Source organism: Panthera onca, chromosome B2 (genome assembly GCF_046562875.1).
Source record: "Panthera onca isolate mPanOnc1 chromosome B2, mPanOnc1 haplotype 2, whole genome shotgun sequence".
Taxonomy (NCBI): Eukaryota; Metazoa; Chordata; class Mammalia; order Carnivora; family Felidae; genus Panthera; species Panthera onca.
In genome coordinates, this window is record NC_138343.1 from 138,240,382 (window position 1) to 138,262,640 (window position 22,259).

Sequence of the window (22,259 nt, forward strand, 5' to 3'; positions counted from 1 at the left end):
GGAGAAGTTCCCAAATGTAATGTTACTGTACCGCGTGTCCTCAACGCCCCCCCAGTTCTAATTCATAAAAATCCCAAAATGCTTGGGAAGGTTTATTTTGTTTTTTAACGACAGCGTCCACACTGGCATCGGCCACAGTGGTCACTTATAAATCTGAAAACACCTTGAACACTCTTTTTCATTAACTTCATGTAAGACGCAAAACAAAGATATTTCAAATTACATGTGACTAAGAGTAAGAAAAATATACAACTATATTTAAAACACTTAAATTAACAAGATAGTACTTTTCTGTTCTAACAAAATATCATACATTCAGTTTAAACAAGAGTTAATATCCAGACACACTTTTCCAAAATACCTGATGCTAGTTGAAAATGAGTGACCGTGAGACTTTCCAAGAGATTTCTATTTAGCAAATATGTACAATTTTGAAGAACTGCCTTTTTTTTTCTGGAAGACAGGCATTAAACAGTCAAAATGCAAACTGATGTATCTCTCATAAACCTAAATATTGTTGCTTCATTTTTCTGCATGATACTTTGGCTGTCAGCAAATCTTATAGCTTCTTTCCCTTAAAGACAATAACGTATAACACCCCCCTCACAAATAACCATGAACTTCCTTGTGTGTAATAAGCCCTATCTAAATGTGTTCACGTGTTTCTGCATTAATTGACTTATCTACGGAGATGGTTATGACAAGGGTATGACCAAGTGTAACAGGCCTACACTTAACCCACTGCTTTGAAACAGCATGAAATACATGCTACATGTTATTTCAAAGTCAAAGCTGCTACACTTACGAATACAGTACATAGCTTGAAAAATCAACACAAAAAGGTTTTCTCCCTTGGCTTTCTTTCAGGTGAAGAAGCTGGACCACAAACCAACACATCTGTGTGACAACGGCCACCAATTTTGGCCCCGCCTCCCAAGCTGACAATGGCCTCATAATGGCCATACCATCCCTGGCCAAGGCCCCAGTTTATATAGCGTCTCTGTGTTCCAACTCTAAGGAAGCAAGAAAAGCCGACTCTACTCATTTCTCTCCTTCTGCCTCCACAAGCCAACACCTAAGATCCTCTGGATTTGTTCCCATCCAATGACTTCGAGATTCCAAGAAGGGCAGTATACAACTTCCAAAAGAAAAAAACAACAACGAAATTGCATAAGGTCACTATGTAATACTGTGGATGAAAACCAGAAGAGGTTGTCAACTGAGGAAGCAAGGCACTTGGGAACAGGAGACAGGGAAGAGTCCAGGGAGGGCAGGGCTCAGTGAGTCAACAGTTTCAGGCGGGTAAACCAGCTGACCAGCAGGGACGGTTCTGTAGAGGAGGACTTGGCCGCCGCGGCCACCGGCTTCTTTCTGGTCCCTTCCTCCTGGAATGGAATCGTGGCACTGCTGTGGAGATCTGAACTGATGTAGCACCTGCTCCCTCGGACATAGTCCGCACCTCGGACCAGCTGCCTCTCTGCTGTGGGCCTTGAGAAACGATATGCGGGCGAGGAGCTTTCTTCGATGATGGGAGGGATCCGCTCATTGCTGAAATACCGGCAGAGGGCGTCCTCACCTGTTTTCAGACAAGGCCCACAAGTCCATTAAAATAACCATCCACTCGAGGCCTGCTCAGACCTCTGATGCCCTCCTCCCAGGGATGGGCTATGGCGCCTCACAGACAGCCAGGCCCACCCCCACTGGATGCTCAGAGAGCAGAAATGGAAGAAGTCCATCATAGGCTTCTTTCACTCCTGAGAGGCAACACAAAGGCAGAGCAGAGGGCCCTCACTTCCTTACCAGTGTTAAGAACTTTCATAACCAGAGTGAAAGGGCTGTATCATTCTATCACCCCTTCTCCATCTGTCCTTGTTCAAGGCCTGCAGCATGTCCAGAACGGTGGTTCTTACTCTGAAGCGTAGAGAACTTAGAAAGGTAGGGGTGCCTTTGACTGTCACCCTCCAGGAAGAGGCCAGCACTCTTCACCTTTAGTAGATAGCATTCAAAGATTCTCATGCTCTGCAATCCTTAAGACATTTCCGAACCAGGAAGAATGGTCCCGGCCTAAATGCCAACAGGCAGCCCCTGGGATGGGGGTAGGGGGTAGTTAAGAAACTGAATAGACACCTAAAATGCAGGGCACCTTGGCAACATGTAGCATTCTTTTGACCCCGAAATTCTGCTCCTAAAAATGTACAAAGATCTGTGTACAAGATGCTTATTGAATTATCATTCACAATTGTGGGATGGGGGGGGGGGGGCACAAAAATAAGCTACATGTCCAACAACAGCAGACCGAATAAATACGTGCTACGGCCACAAGATGGACTGCCAAATGCAGGCATTATAGAAAATACCCATGTTTTAAATAACAGTCACATTTCACAGTATTGTCAAACATCTGTTTCTTCCACTTTGCACCTTTTTTCTAAGTGTATAACATTAGAAAACGGAGTGATTATTTCTAGGTTGGGGAAGCAGATTACAGTTGAGTTTTATGTTCTCGTACCTTCTAGATGTTTTTCAATGTACTTGTTTTGCTTTTGTATTTGAAGCGGAAGTTACTTTCAGGAAGTGCCTGCTGTCGGGGAGCCTGGGTGGCTCTGAGCCTCTGGCTCAAGTCATGATCTTGCAATTTGTGGGTTCAAGCCCCGCATTGGGCTCTGTGCTGACAGTGCTCAGCCTGCTTGGGACTCTCTCTCTCTCTCCCTTTCTCTCTGCCCTTCCCGGACTCGTGCTTTTTCTCTCTCTCAAAATAAATTAACTAACTTGAAAAAAAAAAAAGTGCCCATATTCAAAGAACCACGTATCATAGGAGTCTATTTATCTGAAATGTTGAGAGTAGGAAAATCCGTAGAGACAGAAAGTAGATTAGCAGCTGCCAGGAGCTAAGGAAGGAGGGAATGGGGAACGACAACTTGCAGGTGATAAAATATTCTGGAATTAGTGCTGATGGACACACAGCTCTGTGAATGTATGAAAAACCTCTGAATTGTACACTCAACAGAGCGAGCAGATGTATGGTATGTGACTTCTCTCTCAATAAAGTGGCTTTTTCTTTTAAGTGCCCCTTGTGCAGATAGACACCTTTTCATTCTAAAATGATCATACAACAAAAATACAGAAGGTGAGATGGGAGGTCAAATGCGTCTCCATTTCCGGGCTTAACTCTCCCATCACCTCTATCTCTCAATACTAACAGGAAACAAAGGGCTAAACTGGGGATTAAAAACCTAAGAGAATGGCAACGAATATGTTGAAGTTTCTAAATCTAAACAAAGGACAGGCCTGCCACCTGCTGACTGCTCCACAGATTTTCACATGCCAATTAAGGGTATCTAGGACCTGACACAGACATCTCCCTTTTCCAAGTGATTCAGACACCTAAGTGACAAACTCTACCAGGCCTCAGGGAGGGGCTGACCCTCCCTCCCCCTCCAACCCAGTGAGGGGTTGACCACTTTGGAAGTTGAGCCTCCAGAACTTTTTTCTTCTTCCTTTGACTATCTAAGGTCTACTCCACTTGAACTTGTCACCTATTCTTTGTTTCAGCAACACACGAACAATGCTAGAATGTCTTGCCAGTGCTGATAATCAAATCATTTGGCAAAAAAAATAAGAATTTATTCAAAAACGTTTCCCTCAAGACTAGTGTAATAACCAGTAACGTTGATTACAAGAGGAATTCACACAATTTATTTTCCAATGGTAATTACTCTTTAACACAAGAAGGATTTAGAGAGGGAAAAAAAATCCATGTCTATTCATTAAAAATCAAAGAGATTCCAAAAATAATAGTCATAAAATTCAGAATGAGATTGCTTAGTGAATAATGTAGATTTCTACTTATTAAGAAACTTACAGATGATCAATGTCCACGGCCCTTTAAAACAGCTTTTTTAACTGTTTTATTTATTTTTGAGAGAGAGAGAAATAGAGCATGAGTCAGGGAGGGGCAGAGAGAGAGGGAGACACAGAATCCAAAACAGGCTCCAGGCTCTGAGCTGTCGGCACAGAGCCCGATGCGGAGCTCAAACTCACGAACTGTGAGCTCATGACCTGAGCCCAAGTCAGACGCTTAACCGACTGAGCCACCCAGGTGCCCCTCCACAGCCTTTTAAAGCACACAATGCTAATTAGGAGATTCATAGTCACTAACTAGGAGTATATAATTCTGCCATTCCAGAAACAGGCAGGGCCTTAGAGATTCAGCACCCCGACCTCAGAGATGAGAAGACGGGACTCAGGCCAGGTCCGCTACGCGGTTATTACAGGACAGCGAGGAAGAGGGTTGCAACAAAGGCCCTGGCTCTTTTGACTCCTGTCTGGTGTTTTTTGGTTTGCTTAAACTTACCCTTCCTCCCATGACCTCGAGGTCTGGCAAAAGGGTCCACGATCCCCATCCAGCTCCCGTCTGCAGGCATGGACAAAGGCCGGGGCTTGCCTTTGGAGGAAGGGGAAGGAACGTGGTAAGTTGTCAGACTTTGGGGGACTTCGGAGAATCTTTCCTTTTATTTATAACTTAAGACTCCCCCATATCACACTCACATACCCATAAGCAAGAACATTATTTTAAAATAAGTATTTTAAAGCATCATATTTCCACAGCAAGGGATTAGGACAGAGGCGGGCTGCACTTAAGTGTTGTGTGTCTACAGAGCAAAGCAGCTCCAAGTTAAAACGCAGGCACTGAAAGTTAAAACTGTAACATGATCTCACTCCGCTGGGCTTTGATGCCAGGCAGAGAGTAATGATTCAACAAGGCTTCACTTGAGAGAGATGAATAAAGGTCTCATACTTAGAATTTCATTGAGGTTTATGTTTTCCTCAGATTACCCTTCAAGTCTGCCAAATTCATCCAACAGTTCCAAATAAGGAAGGGGGCGGGGAGGGAAGTGAAAACAAATGGCAGAACAAAACAAACACCCAGAAATGTACCATGAGACGGTGTTTTCTCTCTCATTTTTGTGGGCAGAATATTGGTTTCCACCGAATACCCGGGCAACTGATCAGAATCAGCGATGGTAAATCTCCGTCTTCGGCTCTCCTGGTCCAAGAAGGAATTTGGGGACTCTGAGCCCTTAGGACCAGGCAAGGGCTGTTTACACTTACTGAATCCTCCATAAAGAAAACTCCCGTTCTCATCCCTGGAAGACAGTGGGCAATAATTAAGTTGCTTACAAAGATCCTCTCATACAGATGAATTACAGGAGATACTTCCTCCACTACATACACATAAGACAATTTAAATCTTCCTTTCCACTGGAAGAAAAAAAAAACCATTACTTTTTCAATCTCAGTAACCCCCTCAGTAAACCCCCTTTAACAGATATCCTATTAAATAAGAGTAAATAGCATGATCCTACTAAACAAAGGAAAATGAATTTTTTTTTCATAGATGTTTAAGCAGCAGAAATACACCTTTGAAAAGACAGCTCTGGTTTCCCTGTACTTCTATCCTATAACTGAAATCTCCTATTTCTTACAGAAATCACTAGTTAGGGTATATAGAGCCATTTTTCTGATTCCTAAAGTAGTATCTTTGCCAAGATCCAGCAAAGAAGACACTTGATGTGTAATGGAATTGTTAGATTTGAAAATTATGTCAAAAAACACAAAGGCGCCTTTATAATTCCCAGTGGAGGGTGTCTATTTTCTGAACTCAGCACAGAAACTAGCAAGTGTTGGATTGATTAACCAGTCCAACTTAATTCTTTTTAAATGTCAGCTTTTATAAAACTTGAAATTAATTTTAGTTGAATCCAAGTTACTAGTTAAATTTTTTGCATTTAGAAAATTCTATTAGGTGATCTTGTAAAAACTACTAGACAAAATACAACAGCAACTGAGTCCAAAACCGATCTCAAGATCAGCTTTGCCTGCTTGCTATTTCCAATGAACCTCCCACCTGTGTGTACCCCTTTTCCTCCTATGAGCCCATCTCCTTCTATACTTTCAAACCTGGAATCTAACTTCCCCATCCACAAAGCTTTCAAGACTCAACCACTCACTCTCCATAACCATTTGCAGGGTTCATTCCTCAGAAAGTCTCCTTCATTGATGGTGTGTACGTGTGTGTGTGTACTTGTGCGCTCGTGTGAGTGTGCGTGTGTGTTCCCCCAAGCAGATTAAAAGCTCCAGTTCCCTTTCCCCTTTACTATGTACATGACCTTTTTCCTACCACTGCTTCTGTGACCCTTTGCTGAGACCCAGATGGGAACATTCAGAGTTGGGGGTTTGGGGGGGGACCTCCTAGTTTCTGCTGAAACAACCTATGCCCTGGTCATGAGTGAAACTGTGTTCTCCGTGTGCAAAGGCAAGTACTTGTCACTTTAAATACACTTAACATCCTGCGACCACACGGCTCTGATCTGTGAATGCAGGGAAGAGTTCCGTCTACTAACCAGAATGCCTCTGATCGCCTAAGAGAAGTTCTGTATGCTGTACTAAGTTCCGGGCAACCCAAAACCAGGGAGAGGAAAATGATGTTAATTCTTCTCTGCGCCCACGGGAGAGACACAATAGAATCAAATACTAGCTTAAAACAAAAACAAACCAACAAAAAGCTCCAATATAAAGTAATATATCACTGTTAAGTTCAGCCTGAAGTTTGTCTTATGAAATATTATAGCATAATTATACAGTTCTCAATTTATTCTTGAACAGTTGACTAAGACATTGGCAGTTCTCTGTGGGCAAGAGCCACATCTGTTTTGTGTAAGTTGGTGATTCTGGCCCTACACTCAGTAAATATACGTTGAATAAATGAGCCAAAATCTCTGTAAATACGTCAACTGATATAAATAAACTTATATTTCACACCTAAATGATCCCTTATATAGCAGCTAATTTGACCATGTAACAATTAAGAGGGCACCGACTTTTAGAATTTATAATAGGCACACACAAGTACACATGCATGCACAAATACAGAGCATCATACCTACATTCACATTTTTTAAGTCCCATGAAGAACACCTCTCTCTCAGCAAAACAAAGCTGTAACCGTAACTCATGTCCCAAAAATATTTATTATCTTCCCCCCCAGAGATGATTTACCCAATACTTAATGAAACTTCAGCTTCAGGGATCCCCAAACAGCCCCTTCTCATATCCCAGGAGGAGCCAAAACAACGTATTCCCGGAGCACACGCTTTCATAAAGAGCCCGCTCCCACCTAACCGCACAGCGTCAAGACCCGTGAACCCCGGATCCATGCCTACACTTCCACCTAAAGGATCACACATGTCCCCCGGTTTTATTAAGATATAGTTGACATGTAACATTGTATTAGTTGTAGGTGTACAACATAAGGACTTGATATGCGTGCATAGTACGAAATGATCACCATAAATAGTTCCATTAACATCCATCACCTCACATAGTTACAAATTCTTTTTTTCTTGCTATGAGAACTTTACAGATGTCCTCTCTCAGCAACTTTCAAATACAAAATAGAATACTGTTAACTACAGTCACCATGCTGTACATTACACCCCACAGCTTATTTATCTTATAACTAGAAGTTGGGACCTTTTGACCCCCTTCACTCAGCCCTCCCACGCCCACGCCCAGGATCACACTTGTGAAAACTGCGATCTCAAGCCTCCCTGCTGTCACACGGGAGTTCAGCAACTTCTCCCCTCGAGACCCTCACAGCCTGCACACCACCACTGAGATCTCCAGGCACAGGAGACGCGCACACCGCCAACAGGAACAGTGACCTACCGGGGCGAGTAGGGAACGGCTGGTGGAGGAGGGATATAAAGATCCAAGATGGCGGGCTTCTCCTTCTTCAGCGAGGTATCCATTGTGCTTTCAGGGGACTGGGTTGTCGTGGGTGGAGGTGAGGTCTGAAACGGAAGCCAGTGCAAAGGGTGGAAGTGAACTTAAGTTGGTTAACTTAAGTTAACCTTGGTTAACTCTCCTTCCCCAAAAGCAACACCGGGGACTGAGGTCATTCGTGTGTTCACAGCCATTAGCGACACTCCATTTGCATTCTTTGAGACAGTCAGAATTAACTGGGAGTTTTGAAAGACTGGAAGCACAGTAAAAAGTAGAGGCTTGGGAGCCAGGTCAGAATTCTAGCTCTGAGCAAATCACTTAAATACCATGCCTCAGTTTCCTCCTCAAAAACCAGCCATGCTGGCAGGAGGTCCTGCACAGGGCTGCCGCGCAGATTAAATGTGTTAGTTCATACAAACCGCTAACGATGCTATCACTGACTAGGAGCATGGGCTTGGGACTCGGTCTGGGTACTATTCTGGCTATGGCTCTTATTAGCTGTGTATCTCTGGGCAAACCACTCAACTTCTCTGTGCCTCATCTATAAAGATGGGAATCAATGGGGCCAAGAATAGTACCAACATAGGGTGACTTAAGTGACACAATACGCATAACAGGCTTAGCACACTGCTTGCCACGCAGAAGGACACAACTCTATGCTACTTAGTATTATATATACATATACACATACATATAAGTTAATTTTAAAAACTTTAAATCCTGGCGGCTTAATTTTAATCATGTTATTGGTCTCGAAGGACCTATTTTTTAAAATCTTGGGTGAGACCTTCAATTTTGTCACTTCTGTAGGCCAACAACGATGACGCCGTTCACATGCTGACACCAGGTGAAGTTCACAACCAGTAACGGATACCTGCACCAGCGGTGGTTTCCACCGTAGGTTTTTCAGGGGGGCAGGGGTAAAGTTGAAAGAGCCCGTGGGGCGCTTCTTAAGCAGTAACACGACGCCAGTAGGATTCTCCCTCAACTTCCTCACCAGATTTTTCAGCTGCCATCCCACCTTCAAAGAAGGAAAATGAGGAAAAGGGACTCAGTCAGGAATAATGAAAAATCAAAGTTATGAATTTATTTCAAGGAAATCAGGAGCGAGCAAATAGACACCAAGATGTTCACCTTAGCACTACTTCAAATTACGGAAAATTGGATATAAATTGCAAATTAAAAAAAATTCAAGCAAAATGGCTTTGGATTTAGTTGAAAGTTCTAGAGGGGAATATTAAAAGTCCTCGTCTCGATGAACAAACTCACCACAGTTTGCTGATTAACCTGAATGACTTCATCACCAGCATGAATCTTCTGAGATCTGTCTGCAGGAGACTATTAAGAACAAACACAGAGACCTGTCTTAGTTTTTCAACCCTCTATTTCTTTCTGCTTCTACTTCTTCTTCCTTCTTTCTTCTGCAGACAAAGAGCAAAGGGAACACGATTTTCTCAAGAACTATCACACGGCGCACTTACGAGATGACCCTGAAACTACACGGTCTGTAGAGTCTGGCCCACAGGCGGACACCTGACTTCCCTACTTGATGCGTGGGCAGCTGGTACAGATCACCCGTCAACTGCAACGGCTGGGTTCATCCAGCCCCTCAGGAAGAGCGGGACACACTGTCGACACAACAAACTGATAAGAGCTGCTGGTTCACCTAAAAAATATCGTACAGAGGCGCCTGGGTGGCTCAGTCGGTTAAGCGTCTGACTCTTGATTTCGGCTCAGGTCCTGATCTCACAGTTCGTGAAATCGAGCCCCGCGTAGGGCTCTGTGCTGGCAGCATGGAGCCTGCTTGGGCTTCTCTCTCTCCCTCTCACTCTGCCTCTTTCTCTCTCTCTCAAAAGAAATAAATAAACTTTAAAAAATATCTTACATATATCCCTATCAAAATTAATTTCACAAAAGCTGACCAACTGCTTACCACGTAAAGATCATCACTGTAACTCTGTCATCCCATCTCCTTTTAAGCAATTATTAAAATTAAACCTTGTTTACTCAACCTTATTTTACACATTATCACAATGCTATTAAAATAGAAAGACGATAACAATAGAAAATATATTTCTTCAGAGAAAATGACTTTAAATTTTTTTCATTTTCACGTTGATTTCTTTTTTTTTTTTTTTTAATGTTTATTTATTTTTGAGACAGAGAGAGACAGAGCGTGAATGGGGGAGGGTCAGAGAGAGGGAGACACAGAATCTGAAACAGGCTCCAGGCTCTGAGCTCTCAGCACAGAGCCTGACGCGGGGCTCAAACTCACGGACCGCGAGATCATGACCTGAGCCGAAGTCAGCCACTTAACCGACTGAGCCACCCAGGCGCCCCTCATGTTGATTTCTAAATGAGTGTGTTTTCAGTATTAGAAGTCCAGATTTTTATTCCCCCAAATAATATGTGTGTATATAAATACCTAGATGTAATTTATTTGTCAAATATTTTGCTCATAATATTCTTGTTCAATCAATGAAACTAGCACTCTTCATGTTTAAGATAACTCCTGTGAGCAAAAGCAAAGGATAAACCCTTCATTTCAAATTATAGTCATACCTTATCTAGGCGAGAGTATTTTATTTGGTAACTTATGTAACTGATTGAATCTTCAAACACATTTATAATTATTTTTTTAAAAATAGCACTTTTGGGGCGCCTGGGTGGCTCAGTCGGTTAAGTGTCCGACTTTAGCTCAGGTCATGATCTCACAGTTTGTGAGTTCGAGCCCCACATCAGGCTCTGGGCCTGCTCAGAGCCTGGAGCCTGCTTTGGATTCTGCGTCTCCCTCTCACTGCCCCTCCCCTGCTCACGCTCTGTCTCTCTCTCTCTCTGTCAAAAATAAATAAACATTAAAAAATATTATATAGATAGATAGATAGATAGCACTTTTGAATGAAGTCAGGAGGGCAGCAACTAAACCCAAGACATCCTTGCTGGATCTTCTCACTCAACTGTTCTGATGGGCTCAGCAAGAAATGAGCAAGCAGCATTAAACTATAGAAACAATCTCTTTGATTTATCTAGATCCAACATGTAACTGTGACAGTTATTTTTCAAAACATGTAACCTGCAACCATAACAACCAGCGGTGCCTCACCTGAGAGACCAGCACAGGGGGTACCTCTGGGAGATGGTCTATTTCAAGTCTCTTTCTCTTGAGACACTTAAAGAAAGAAGTGAGTGAGTGTAGGCTCCTTTTTGCTCCTGCGTGTCAGATGCTTAACCCTCAGTTACAGACCAACTTCGCTAAGTCTGATCAGAATCAGTCTAGCCATGGGGCACCTAGGTGGCTGAGTTGGTTAGGCATCCAACTCTTGATTTCGGCTCAGGTCATGATCTCCCGGTTCATGGGAGCGAGCCCGCATCGGACTCTGTGCTGGCAGAGTGGAGCCTGCTTGGGACTCTTCTCCCTCTCTCTCTCTGCCCCTCCCCTGCTTGCGCTGTCTTTCAAAATAAATAAATAAATATTAAAAAAAAAGAAAAAAAAAAAATCAGTCCAGCCCAGATAATCTTCCTGGCCAGGGATTCATTTAAGGTAATCTTCACTTTATAAAAGATGACCCAGAGGTCAGGAAGTTCCTGTTTATAGATATGCAATCTTAAAAAACAAGCCTAAATGACCTGAAGTGACTTTCCTTCCTCGGGATCCTCACGCATTCATTTCTCAAATGTCTTACCAGGTGACTAAGAGATGTGTTTGGCAGAACACTGGTAAAGAGAGAGCTTGATACCAAAATTCTTCCTGGGGCAGTGGCTCTTGCCTATCTTCACCACGAGCCAGACTACTGAAAAATGATGCTTGTTCTGGTTTTCTGCAGAAGGGTGATGACCCGGAGAAGAATGCATCCATTCTTCAGAGGCTAATCTAATTCCCACCTCATCTCAGAGGTGGGGAATAGAAGTATGGATGGGATCCTGTTAAGACTCCTCTCAAGGTGTTGAACAATATCAAAAAAGAAGTCAAAGAGAATCACTAGATACTGTTAGGCTGACCTTGGAATGATCCTGATTTCTCAGGTAACGTCCCCCCCCCCCCCACCCCAAAATGCACCGTAGGCCTAAGATGGTCTGCTGTCATTGCTGCAGCCTGGAGTCCAAGATGGAGAAATAAAGGAAGGCAGTGGGTGATTTCTGTCCACTACCACCCACCATACTAGGCTTCTAAAACATTCTGATTCTGAAGTCACAACAACCTTAAGTGCTAGCTGGAAAGCCGTCCGGGAGCTCTCACTTTCTACTGCCATTTATGTGTAAAATATCCAGCATTTAGGGTGAGATACTCAGAAGCCCTGGAGAAGTGGGCTCTTACCTAACTTCCCACCCTCATCTGCAAGATTTAGCACATTCCAGGTACTCTGTGAACACAAGCTGACTGACTGAAAACAATGAGTGACATTTTCGAATGGACTGCCAGATGGAATAAGTCAAGTTTTCCTTTTTTTCATCTTTAACAAGATGGAAACCACCTGTCTCCAGGATGACTTCCGTTTGATCCTGTATGGGATCGACTACATCCAGGTCAACCCTGAATCTCTCACCCAGTCTTATGAGGCTGGTAGGAATTCTAGGAAATGGATCCTTACATTTGACCTTCCACGTCATTCAAAAGCAGCTTGTTAAGTTGCCAGTCTGTCATTCAACTCTCATCCTTAAAACCAAAGGAAGGGGGGTGGTTTGAAGAGGAGAAATGTGTGCCTTCCGGTAGTAATATGATAGTGAGCTATACGCTGATCCAAGATGAAAACTGCTTTAAGAAGACCGGTAAAGTCTGGAACCACACAGGTCTGGCTGTTAAATAATGCAGTCACTATCAAGTGATAGATGCAAAACTTCAACTCTTTAAAAACTCAAATGACCTTCACCATCCCTCTGAATCCACCCAGCCCCTAAACAATGAAATGAACGGTCCATGAGTATGTTCTTGTTTATGGTTCAGCTGAAATTCGCTAAGTCTCTGACAAGGATGAGGGATGAACTGCGTCACGAGTGATGTGTTTTCTCCTTTGCACCGTCCCTGACCTAAAACTAGAGTTTCCTGTGCTGTTACTGCCGATCGGGTGATGTGCTATAAAAATTCCTACTGCTTGTCAGTGCGTTTTCACCGCCGCTCAACAGAGAATGCTTCAAGATACTACCATCTTCTTACTCACCGTCTGCCAGAACCACACAACTTATTTAAATTTCACTGGCTGCTTTAAGCAATGCCATTTCTTTGCTGCTACAAAAATCAAGCTTGCATCACAAACCCTCATCAAAGACCATGCCATTTTATTTTATCTAAAGATCTAGCAGCTGAAGTTCAAAATGCAACATGTATTTGCACCGGATTAGAAAAGCAGTTACCAAATTTCTTCTATTTTTAGGAATTATTTCCTCTTGTCTTAGTTGATTAAATAGCAGATTAATTTCACAGACACATACTTCTTTCATACAGATCCAGGAAGCTATTCAAACATTTTTAGCTTCATGTCAATGTCACCAAAAACTAGCCATATTGTAAGTTGCAAAAAAGAAAGCATTCAATTAGCTCTACTTTTTACAAATTCAAAATGTTTGAGGGGCTCAAGAAAAACCTTTCATGTAGTAGCATTTCCAAAAGGAAGTTAACAGTGTACAAAGACTCTCACAGTAGAAACAGTCCTGCATTTTCTATTCAAAAGATTAGGGTGCAGGGCAGGGGAACTAAATTTCAATATCATATCAAATACTACAAAACACAACTCTATAAAAAGAATCTACATTGTGCAAACAATCTCGAAATAGTTGCTTTGGTGACGCATATAAATTCCATTAAGCAACAACAAAAAACTGTATTTTACACATATAGCTACCAATTCCAGTTCCTGTAAGAGTGATTTTCAACAACAAAGATATCACTGTTTTTATATTTATGGGTTAACATTTCCAGGGTGCAACAGGAATAATTAACAAGGTTGGGGGGCAAAAACCGGGCAAGGTATGTGAACGACAGCAATAAAAGACAATTTAAATAATAAATTTACAACAGCTGGTGATAAGCAGTGTGCCTAGCAACAGAAATAAACAAAACAGCACCCATACTCTCACTATAGATAATAAAACAGGAGGCACACGTTTAAATGAAAAGTATAGGGACTATGTGTCAAATCTGTTTAAACACACAATGGCTTTTACATTTAACGGATATGCACTTACATTCTCGGTGGTTCCAGTAATCACGTGCAATCCATCATAGGTTGATTTGATGTACATGCCCTAGAGGGAGTCGCAAATATATTCACTCATTACTCCAACATTTAGAAACATGGCCGCCAGGGAGACTTCATCTTATAAAACATTAAAGGCAATCCCTTCAGAACAACACTCATTTTTAAGACTCTGAAACATTGTGAAACAAGATCCACAAGCAGTGAAGGGGAGCTAACAAATGGAAACACTAGTGGAAGAAATCAGAAGCCAGATCTCTTTGGTATGAGAACTTGTGTACTGGGCCCACAGAATTTTGCCATAACTCTGGGGACTCAGAAGGCATCTTCTCAGACGTGCAGGATGAATGAGGCATTTCAAACAGGGACTGTTCTCTCCTGACCACTTCTTTGTCTGGTGACACAATGTATTCGGATAAATTTGCTATCGGCACTCATTGTGGGGTGACTCACTGAAGCCACCAACAACCCAGACCAGGATATATGAACAAAGACTATTAAGAAACACCACATAGGGAGTAAACCAGAAACAGGCACGCCTCCATTTGAAGGGAAGCATAAAGACAGATACACTCCTCCTGACAGGCCTGACAGGCAAACTCAGGGGTGAATGCCATATCATGGAGGAAAGATTTCCGCCGTTGGATAGATCACGTACAAAACATTTTTAGGAAACTTTTGTAAGACGAGGGGAAAGAGCAAAATCTCGCAGTCTGGGCCAAGAGTAGTTGCTCACCCTGGTATCAGATTTGCAATAACGTAGATCTTCCTCAGAAATCATCTTGACCCTGGACTTGCCCGGCTCAGCAACTACACCACACTATAATGGGACTCTCGTCAAATGCTGACACTCAACATGCATAGTTCTACTTGCTAAGAAAGTGAGCTTGTCGGGGCCCCTGGGTGGCTCAGTCGGTTAAGCGGCCGACTTCAGCTCAGGTCATGATCTCGCGGTCCGTGAGTTCGAGCCCTGCGTTGGGCTCTGTGCTGACAGCTCAGAGCCTGGAGCCTGTTTCGGATTCTGTGTCTCCCTCTCTCTGACCCTTCCCCATTCATGCTCTGTCTCTCTCCGTCTCAAAAATAAATAAACGTTAAAAAAAAAAATTAATTAAAAAAAAAAAAAAAAGAAAGTGAGCTTGTCGATATCTGGTTGATTGTTGTTTTCCTGAAGAGAGAGACTGCCTTGATATCTCCCCACAGCTACCTACAGACTACTTCATGCTTCCTCCTCCTCCTCTTCCTCATCCTCATCAGTACCTGCACAGCCACCAACTACTGACAGGAACTGTGCCCCAGAAGCTGGCACCTGACACCCATCATCTCATTGAACACCGTCCACAACTCTGTGAGGCAGTAATTATTACTATTCACTTATGACAGATGAGGAAACTGACCGGTAAAGCCGTTAGGACCCTTGAGGACTTGGATTTAAACCCAGCTCTCTCAGACTCAAAGCCTCTACAAGCTCATCAAGGAGGCTCATGGTTTTTCCACTTAAATTTCAGCAAACTGGGGCACCTGGGTGGCTCAGTTGGCTGGCCATCCGACTTCACCTCAGGTCATGATCTCGCGGTTTCTGAGTTTGAGCCCCACATCGGGCTCTCTGCTGTCAGCACAGAATCAGCTTCGGATCCTCAGTCCTCCCCCCAACTCCTCCCCGGCTCACGCTCACGTGAGCACTCTCTCTCTCTCAAAAATACACAAACATTAAAAAATAAATAAAAATAAATTTTTCGGGAAATTCATCACACGAGATGCATGCTAGGCACTGCAAGATCTGTGATCTAGGAAGCCAGGTATCTACCTATTTGTATGCTGGGGGCCTGTTACTATAATAGGGCTCATACATCATTTATGAAACAGTTCTGAACTTTTTTTAAGAAATCATTTCTTTCAACCACCTCTTCTCACGTTCATCTAAGTGCTAATAGACACTTTCAGAGCAGATGTTGTTTTGTACCCCGAGACCATCTTTCCTTTGTGTAAATGTTTTATACCTCCTCGCACTAAGTCCTAAAAATAAAACTGTTAAAACAATCCCTTCAAGATACGAGAATACAGTTTAAAAACTGTATTTATTTGTATACTTTGAAGACATAAAACCTATCAACAGTTCGAGATGGCAAATTCCTAACTACATAATGGAAGACAATCTAAGTTTAATTCTATTCAGAATTACAGTGAGAGCAATAAAGAATCACTAAAAAAAACCCCAAACTTTAATAAATGACGATGTGTTCTTATTTGGGAAGAAAACAAGTGTTTCTAGAATCTCACCAGGCCTTCCCCAGGCTTAACGTTTGGCAGGTGAACTTCCTCCAGACACGCACACTGGCTCATAACAGGATCTGTAGCAGATCGTATTGTTTTGTCACAGATGCCATTTAAAACCTTGACCTAGAGTTGGAGAGGCACATAGGAAAGGTTCAATCATTAACCAAGTTTATCTCAGGTGCAGTTTAAAGAAATGCACTTCACCTGCAATCTTCAGCTCTGGTCGGTGATCATTTTAATAATGTTACTTAACGAAGGCATGGCATTGGGACTTCGTATCTGCGATCCGTGGAAACGGTGCCACTTCAGCTTTGTTTAAAGAGTGCAGCTCTTATATGAATTAGGAGCACAGACTGTACAGAAACCCCCGTTTGGCAGTTAAGGACAATCATCTATTCCTAGCCTCTGCATGGTTTTTTCCTGATCGCTCACATTCTATACATATCAAATATTCACAAGGTTAATTTTTTTTTTTTTTTTTTTGCCTGTACCTGCTTTTTTTTGAGTAGGTTTTATTTTAAAAGCAGTTTTAGGTTTCCAGAAAAACGGAGCATAAAGTGCAGAGTTTCTATGTGCTTCCTTCCCACCCCAACACAATTTCCAATACAGTTATAACAGGGTTAATAATAAGATATAAAAACATTGGCCTTAGTGTGGTACATTTGTTACAACCGATGAACCAAAATTGGTACCTTATTATTAACAAAAGTCCGTAGTTGACATTAGGGTTCATTCTTTGCGGTATATAGTTCTGTGGGTTTCAACAAATGCACACCGTCATGTCTCCACCTCTACGGTATCACACAGAACACTTTCACTACCTGAAACCCCCATTCTATCTATTCATCTCTCCCGCCCTCCCCCACTATGAACCCTTGGCAATCACTGGTCTTTTTACTGACTTTGTGGTTTTTGCCTCTTCCAGAATATCAAATAATTAGAATCATACAACATGTAGCCTTTTCAGACGGGCTTCTTTCACTTGGTGATATGAATTTAAGGTTCTTCCATATCTTTTCATGGCTTTTAGATCATTTCTTTTTACTGCTCAGTAACAGTCTATTGTCTGGATGTTTATCTGGTCACTCACTGGAGGACATCTTGACTGCTTCCAAGTTGCAGAATTGAGGAATAAAGCTGTTGTAACATTCTGTACAGGTTTTTGCGGATACAAGTTTTTAATTCATTGGGTACAACTGCTAGATCGTGGGGTGAGCATATGCTTGGTTTTGTAAGAAATTGCCACAGTGCCTTCCAAGGTGACCGTACCATGTTGTGTTCCCACCAGCAATGACCAAGGGTGCCAACTGCTCCACATCCTTGCCAGCATTTGGTGTTGTCATGTTTTGGAGTTCAGTTATTCTAACAGGTGTGTATAGTATCTCACTGTTGTTTTAATTGGCAATTCCCCTAATGAAACACGATGCTGAACATCTTTCCTATACTGATTTGTCAGCTGCGTACCTTTTTGGTGAGATGTCTGTTCACATCTTTTGCCCACTTTTTATTTTTTATTTTATTTTTTTTCAATATATGAAATTTATTGTCAAATTGGTTTCCATACAACACCCAGTGCTCATCCCAACAGGTGCCCTCCTCAATACCCATCACCCACCCTCCCCTCCCTCCCACCCCCCCATCAACCCTCAGTTTGTTCTCAGTTTTTAAGAGTTTTTGCCCACTTTTTAACTGGGTTGTTTCCTCACTGTTGAGTTTAACAGTTCTTTGTATATTTTGGATACAAATCCTTTATCCTTTTAAAACTACTTGCTCCCAGTCTGTGGCTTGTCTTTCCATTCTCTTAGCACTGCATTTCATGGAGCAGAGTTTTCCATTTCAATGAGATCTATCCTATCAGTTTTTCTTTCACGGATTGTGCCTTTGGTACTGGATCTAAAAACTCACCAGCAAACACAAGGTCAACCTAGATTTTTCTCCTGTTATCATCCAGGAGATGCATAGATTTGTATTTTACATTTAGGGGTAACCATCTTTTTAGTAATGGTTCACATTCTCTGACCCCAAACACTGACAACGTAAACTTTTTGAGACATGAAGATCCCCATGAAGTGCTGGTTACGTGTTGTTGTTTCCCCCAGGTTCATCTAACCTTTCAAAATCAAACCACCAAGGAAATCAGGAAATTCCAAAGAGTGATTTTTTTTTCCCCCAAGGGGGAGAATCCAAGAAGTGACACTTCTTACCTTCCCTCAATTTGTTTAGCCTCCTATTTATGGAAAATATATTTATAGCAGTTTCACTGCTAAATTCCTCAACATCAGTAGGAGGAAGGCCTTATCAAAAGGGCCCAGGCTGGCTTATGTCAAAGGGAGGAAGCGATGATGAATGGTTACAAAATGCTCTTTAAACAATCACGGCACATCCCCCTGCCATCAGAAGGGTTTTGCCAAGGATTTTTTTTTTTTTTTTTTTTTTTTTAATCATAACGTTCCTAAAGTGAAATTTACAGATCAGGGTAACCCTCATTAACAGGCTGGCTAGTAATTTAAGTATAATTGTACCTAATGAAATGTTCGGAGGAAACAGAGACCCCCATATACCCAAGTGAAGCAGAGGAATTTTCACAGTAATTTTCTTGTTGCTAGATTACTTTTACTCTTCTCTTTCTACCTAAATTAATAGACTCAAATCCCAAAGAGCCAATATTTCAAAGTATATCCTAAAGTCATTAGCCACAGAATATTTACTTGAATTAATGTGAGTCCCATTCGTTTGGGAAAAGGAATTTTACAGTCACTTCTAAAAGGTATACTTACTACGGCTAAAACTTTATCCTCCATTTCTGCTACAAGGCAATCCTAAAGAAGGAAAGAAGAAAAAAGAAAATTGTAAGACAGCTAGAAACTTGGCATGCCCCTCCCCCTGCAGCCCAAACAGCCCTGTATGGGATGAGGAGGGCACGGAGCCGGCACCCAACACCTTCTCAGGCTCTGCTCTCTCCTGACCAAAGAAGCTTATCATCCAAGGAACCCATTTGACCGATTATTTCATCAGAAAACCTATGAAAAACATTGAACTGAAATCCACCCACCATCTATACCGTGCAGAGAGCCAGAAAGCAGAAGTCGAGTCCAAGAAAGAAACCTGACAATGGCTCCCAAATGTGACCCCGTGCTCAGCCAGCACTTGGCCAACAAGTCAGGAATCTTTTAGCTCTGGGCCTGCTTCTATAAGAATAGCTTTCAAATAAAGGCTTGAGTAAATGTAGCCACAGAAGTTTATTTTAAGCAACACTGAGATTAAATCAGATATTTTAGTCCTTAATAAATGAAAAAGGTTCAACAAAACATTCATTAACACACTGCCAAAAAACTGGTCTTGAGGTATGCTATTGATGATGTTAAATAAAGGGCTGGAGTGCAAAGCATTATTTATTCAGCATAAGAACAAAAGACTCGGAACTGTATGAACCCAGCTGGCTGATTATAGGAGTCACCATTGTCCTGTCTAAAAATGGTCACAGTGAAACCACCAGTGTGAAACTCTCACTGCTAACCTTCACAGTTAACTGGCCTACAGCAAAGGTTTCCCTCTACATAGCAGAGGACATGCAGAAAAAAGGGGGACTGGGGAGCCTGGGTGACTCAGTCAGTTAAGCATCTGACTTTAGCTCAGGTCGTGATCTTGCAGCCCATGGGTTCGAGCCCAGCATCGGGCTCTGTGCTGACAGCTCAGAGCCTAGAGCCTGCTTCGGATTCTGTGTCTCCCTCTCTCTCTTCCCCTCCCCCACTCACACTCTGTCTCTTTGTCTCAAAAATAAACAAACATTAAAAACAAAAAAGAAAAAAAAAGAAAAAAGAAAAAAAGGGGACCAACTGGATTCTTCAGAGTTTATTTTGCACCTTTAAGTATAATCCCAAACTGGAACATCCTAATTATTTCATGTACACGAAAGATATTAATCAACTCTGTTGGAATTGTAAAAGATTTTCACTTCAATCAAAAGTCACTTAAGGTCACTTTTCTGCTACCGCTGAGGAGTGGGGCGGGGGGCAGGAGTTAGAAATGTATGATACTCTACCCTATGATTTTGTAATCAGATTTTTGGTATCTTCTTAAATTAAAAATGTGTTAAACATTAATAGTGACTCTACTGCTTGCAAAGTTTACACTTCTCCTCAGGAAAAGAGCATCCAAGTAAGAAAACACTTTAAGAAAGAAACTTAGCGATACATTTTTACATGCGTGAAGCTGATATGAACTCAAACACTACAGGAGCAACAACTTCTGCAAAACAGAATCATTCCAGCTCGAACATGTGCCTTGCACCTTCCATCTTGTCCACAGAGCTAAACCACCAAGTACCATGGATGGGATGTGGATGGCTCATCCCCTGTTAACAGCATCGGAAACACAGAATTTACTAAGTATCCATTTTTAGCGAACAGAACACTTATGCAGTCTTGTGCTAGGAATAAAAGTAATAATGTGTATTTATGGTTTTTCATTACAGATCCCAAAATGATAATCACCCACTGGCAGAGAGCTCCTCTCGGTACTCCACAGCCCACGATTCAAGGTGGATGTGTGACCTCGTGGTTCCTGACACTTGATTCCCTGACAGGTCCAAGAAGCCACCTAGAAAATAGGCTCCCTGTGGCATTGGAACCAATGGGTGAGAGGTGCTCTCCTGCCTCCCCAAAACTGTTCAAGCCAACGTGTGAAAGGGCTCACTTTTTACCTTCCGCAACCGTGAACACGGGTTCCCACAGCCGTTTCTACTGGGAGGAAGCAGCCGCAGGCATGATTTCATGCTTTTTGGCACAAAGGCAATGGAATGGAAAAAAGGCATCCTGAAACCAAATCAACCCTCTGGAGCCAGACGGCGGGGCTGAGCTCCGTCATGTTCCTCGGTCACCTGGCTCGCAGCCTCAGACCAGCCTACCTGGCAGGGACCCAGCCAGGGCAGCTATCGGGTGCTCCTTCCCTCCACTGCTCGTCCTCCTTCTACCTCGTCCCCAGCGGGGTAGCCCTGAGCAACCTGCCCAGCTGCTCCCTGCCTGCACTCCTGTCTCTGCAAGGCGGGCACGATGCAACCTCACTCAGCGGAGAAGCAAACGCGACAACACACGTCGAGCACGCGGCACACACGTGAGACACAACCAGTGCTCTGCAAATGCTCTCATGGCTTTTTCCTCCTCTGCTTCTGTGGCCACCCAGCTTTCTGTCCAGTCCTCCTGGGCTTTCTAGCATACTGCTCCCTTCCCCCCGAGTTTTCCCCCAGCGGGACTCGGCACCTGCCACCGTCATCCCATCTCTCACGGCCGCTGCTGCAGTTTTCATGGCCTCACAGCGCAGAGGACAGACTGATGATGCAGATCCCCACCCCTCCCCCGGAGTCTCCTCGGTCTGACATCGCAGCCCAGAAACTGGAAACTGACGGAAGATCCACCCGTGGACTTGGACAGCACGAGGCGTGCTCACGAGAAGGGCGCAGTCTCCTTCCAGGGGAAAAGGCAGCAACGATTTACGCCTCAACGCAGGAGACCGACACGTTATCCTTCAAGGGAAGGATGCAGACGAAGTGACAAGAAACAGGAGGGGAGATGGCAACCCGTGGAGGAGAGAAAGGAGCGAAAGGACACCCAAAGGTCTCTCCTTGCAGACAGAGACGAAAGGAATAAAGACCCAAGGAGAACACGTTCCTTGTCACCGGAAGAAGGAAGGACACAACTTTCATTCCTGAAACTTCCCAGATAAAAGGAATACACGGAAAAGACAGGTTGCTTCCGGAAAGGTCAACAGACCTCCCGCCGAGAAGTTCTGAAGACGGCACGCCCCCCCCACTCCCCCCACCCGCCCCCCCCCGGCTGGGAGGGAGTGTGAGGGCCCCCCCCTTCAGGATGCAGGCGGCACCCTGCAAAAGGCATGGGGCTCGCTCATCGAGTGCATTGCTTCTCATTTGTGTGCACACAAATACACCCCGTGCCAAAGCACCTGTGTTCGCCAAACGCTAGAGAAAACATATGTTCAAGGAGCTAGCCATCT

The 22,259-nt window shown here is 43.2% G+C and overlaps 1 protein-coding gene across 6 annotated transcripts in view; it reads right to left on the minus strand.

The window, feature by feature from the left end:
* Window positions 1-230: 230 nt before the first annotated feature.
* CNKSR3 (CNKSR family member 3) overlaps window positions 231-22,259 on the minus strand; it is an 84,695-nt gene continuing 62,666 nt past the window's right edge. For 4 of the 6 annotated variants that reach the window (XM_078447492.2, XM_078447486.2, XM_078447490.2 and 1 more), the window contains 9 exons: window positions 19,028-19,069; window positions 16,254-16,373; window positions 13,966-14,025; window positions 9,055-9,123; window positions 8,573-8,806; window positions 7,729-7,853; window positions 4,939-5,147; window positions 4,355-4,444; window positions 231-1,576 (listed from right to left, as the gene is read on the minus strand). In XM_078447492.2, coding sequence (XP_078303618.1) covers window positions 1,278-1,576; window positions 4,355-4,444; window positions 4,939-5,147; window positions 7,729-7,853; window positions 8,573-8,806; window positions 9,055-9,123; window positions 13,966-14,025; window positions 16,254-16,373; window positions 19,028-19,069 — 1,248 coding nt within the window. In that variant the 3' untranslated portion in view covers window positions 231-1,277. The remainder of the gene's footprint in view (window positions 1,577-4,354; window positions 4,445-4,938; window positions 5,148-7,728; window positions 7,854-8,572; window positions 8,807-9,054; window positions 9,124-13,965; window positions 14,026-16,253; window positions 16,374-19,027; window positions 19,070-22,259) is intronic. The other 2 variants (XM_078447489.2, XM_078447488.2) reach the window with 2 other exon arrangements.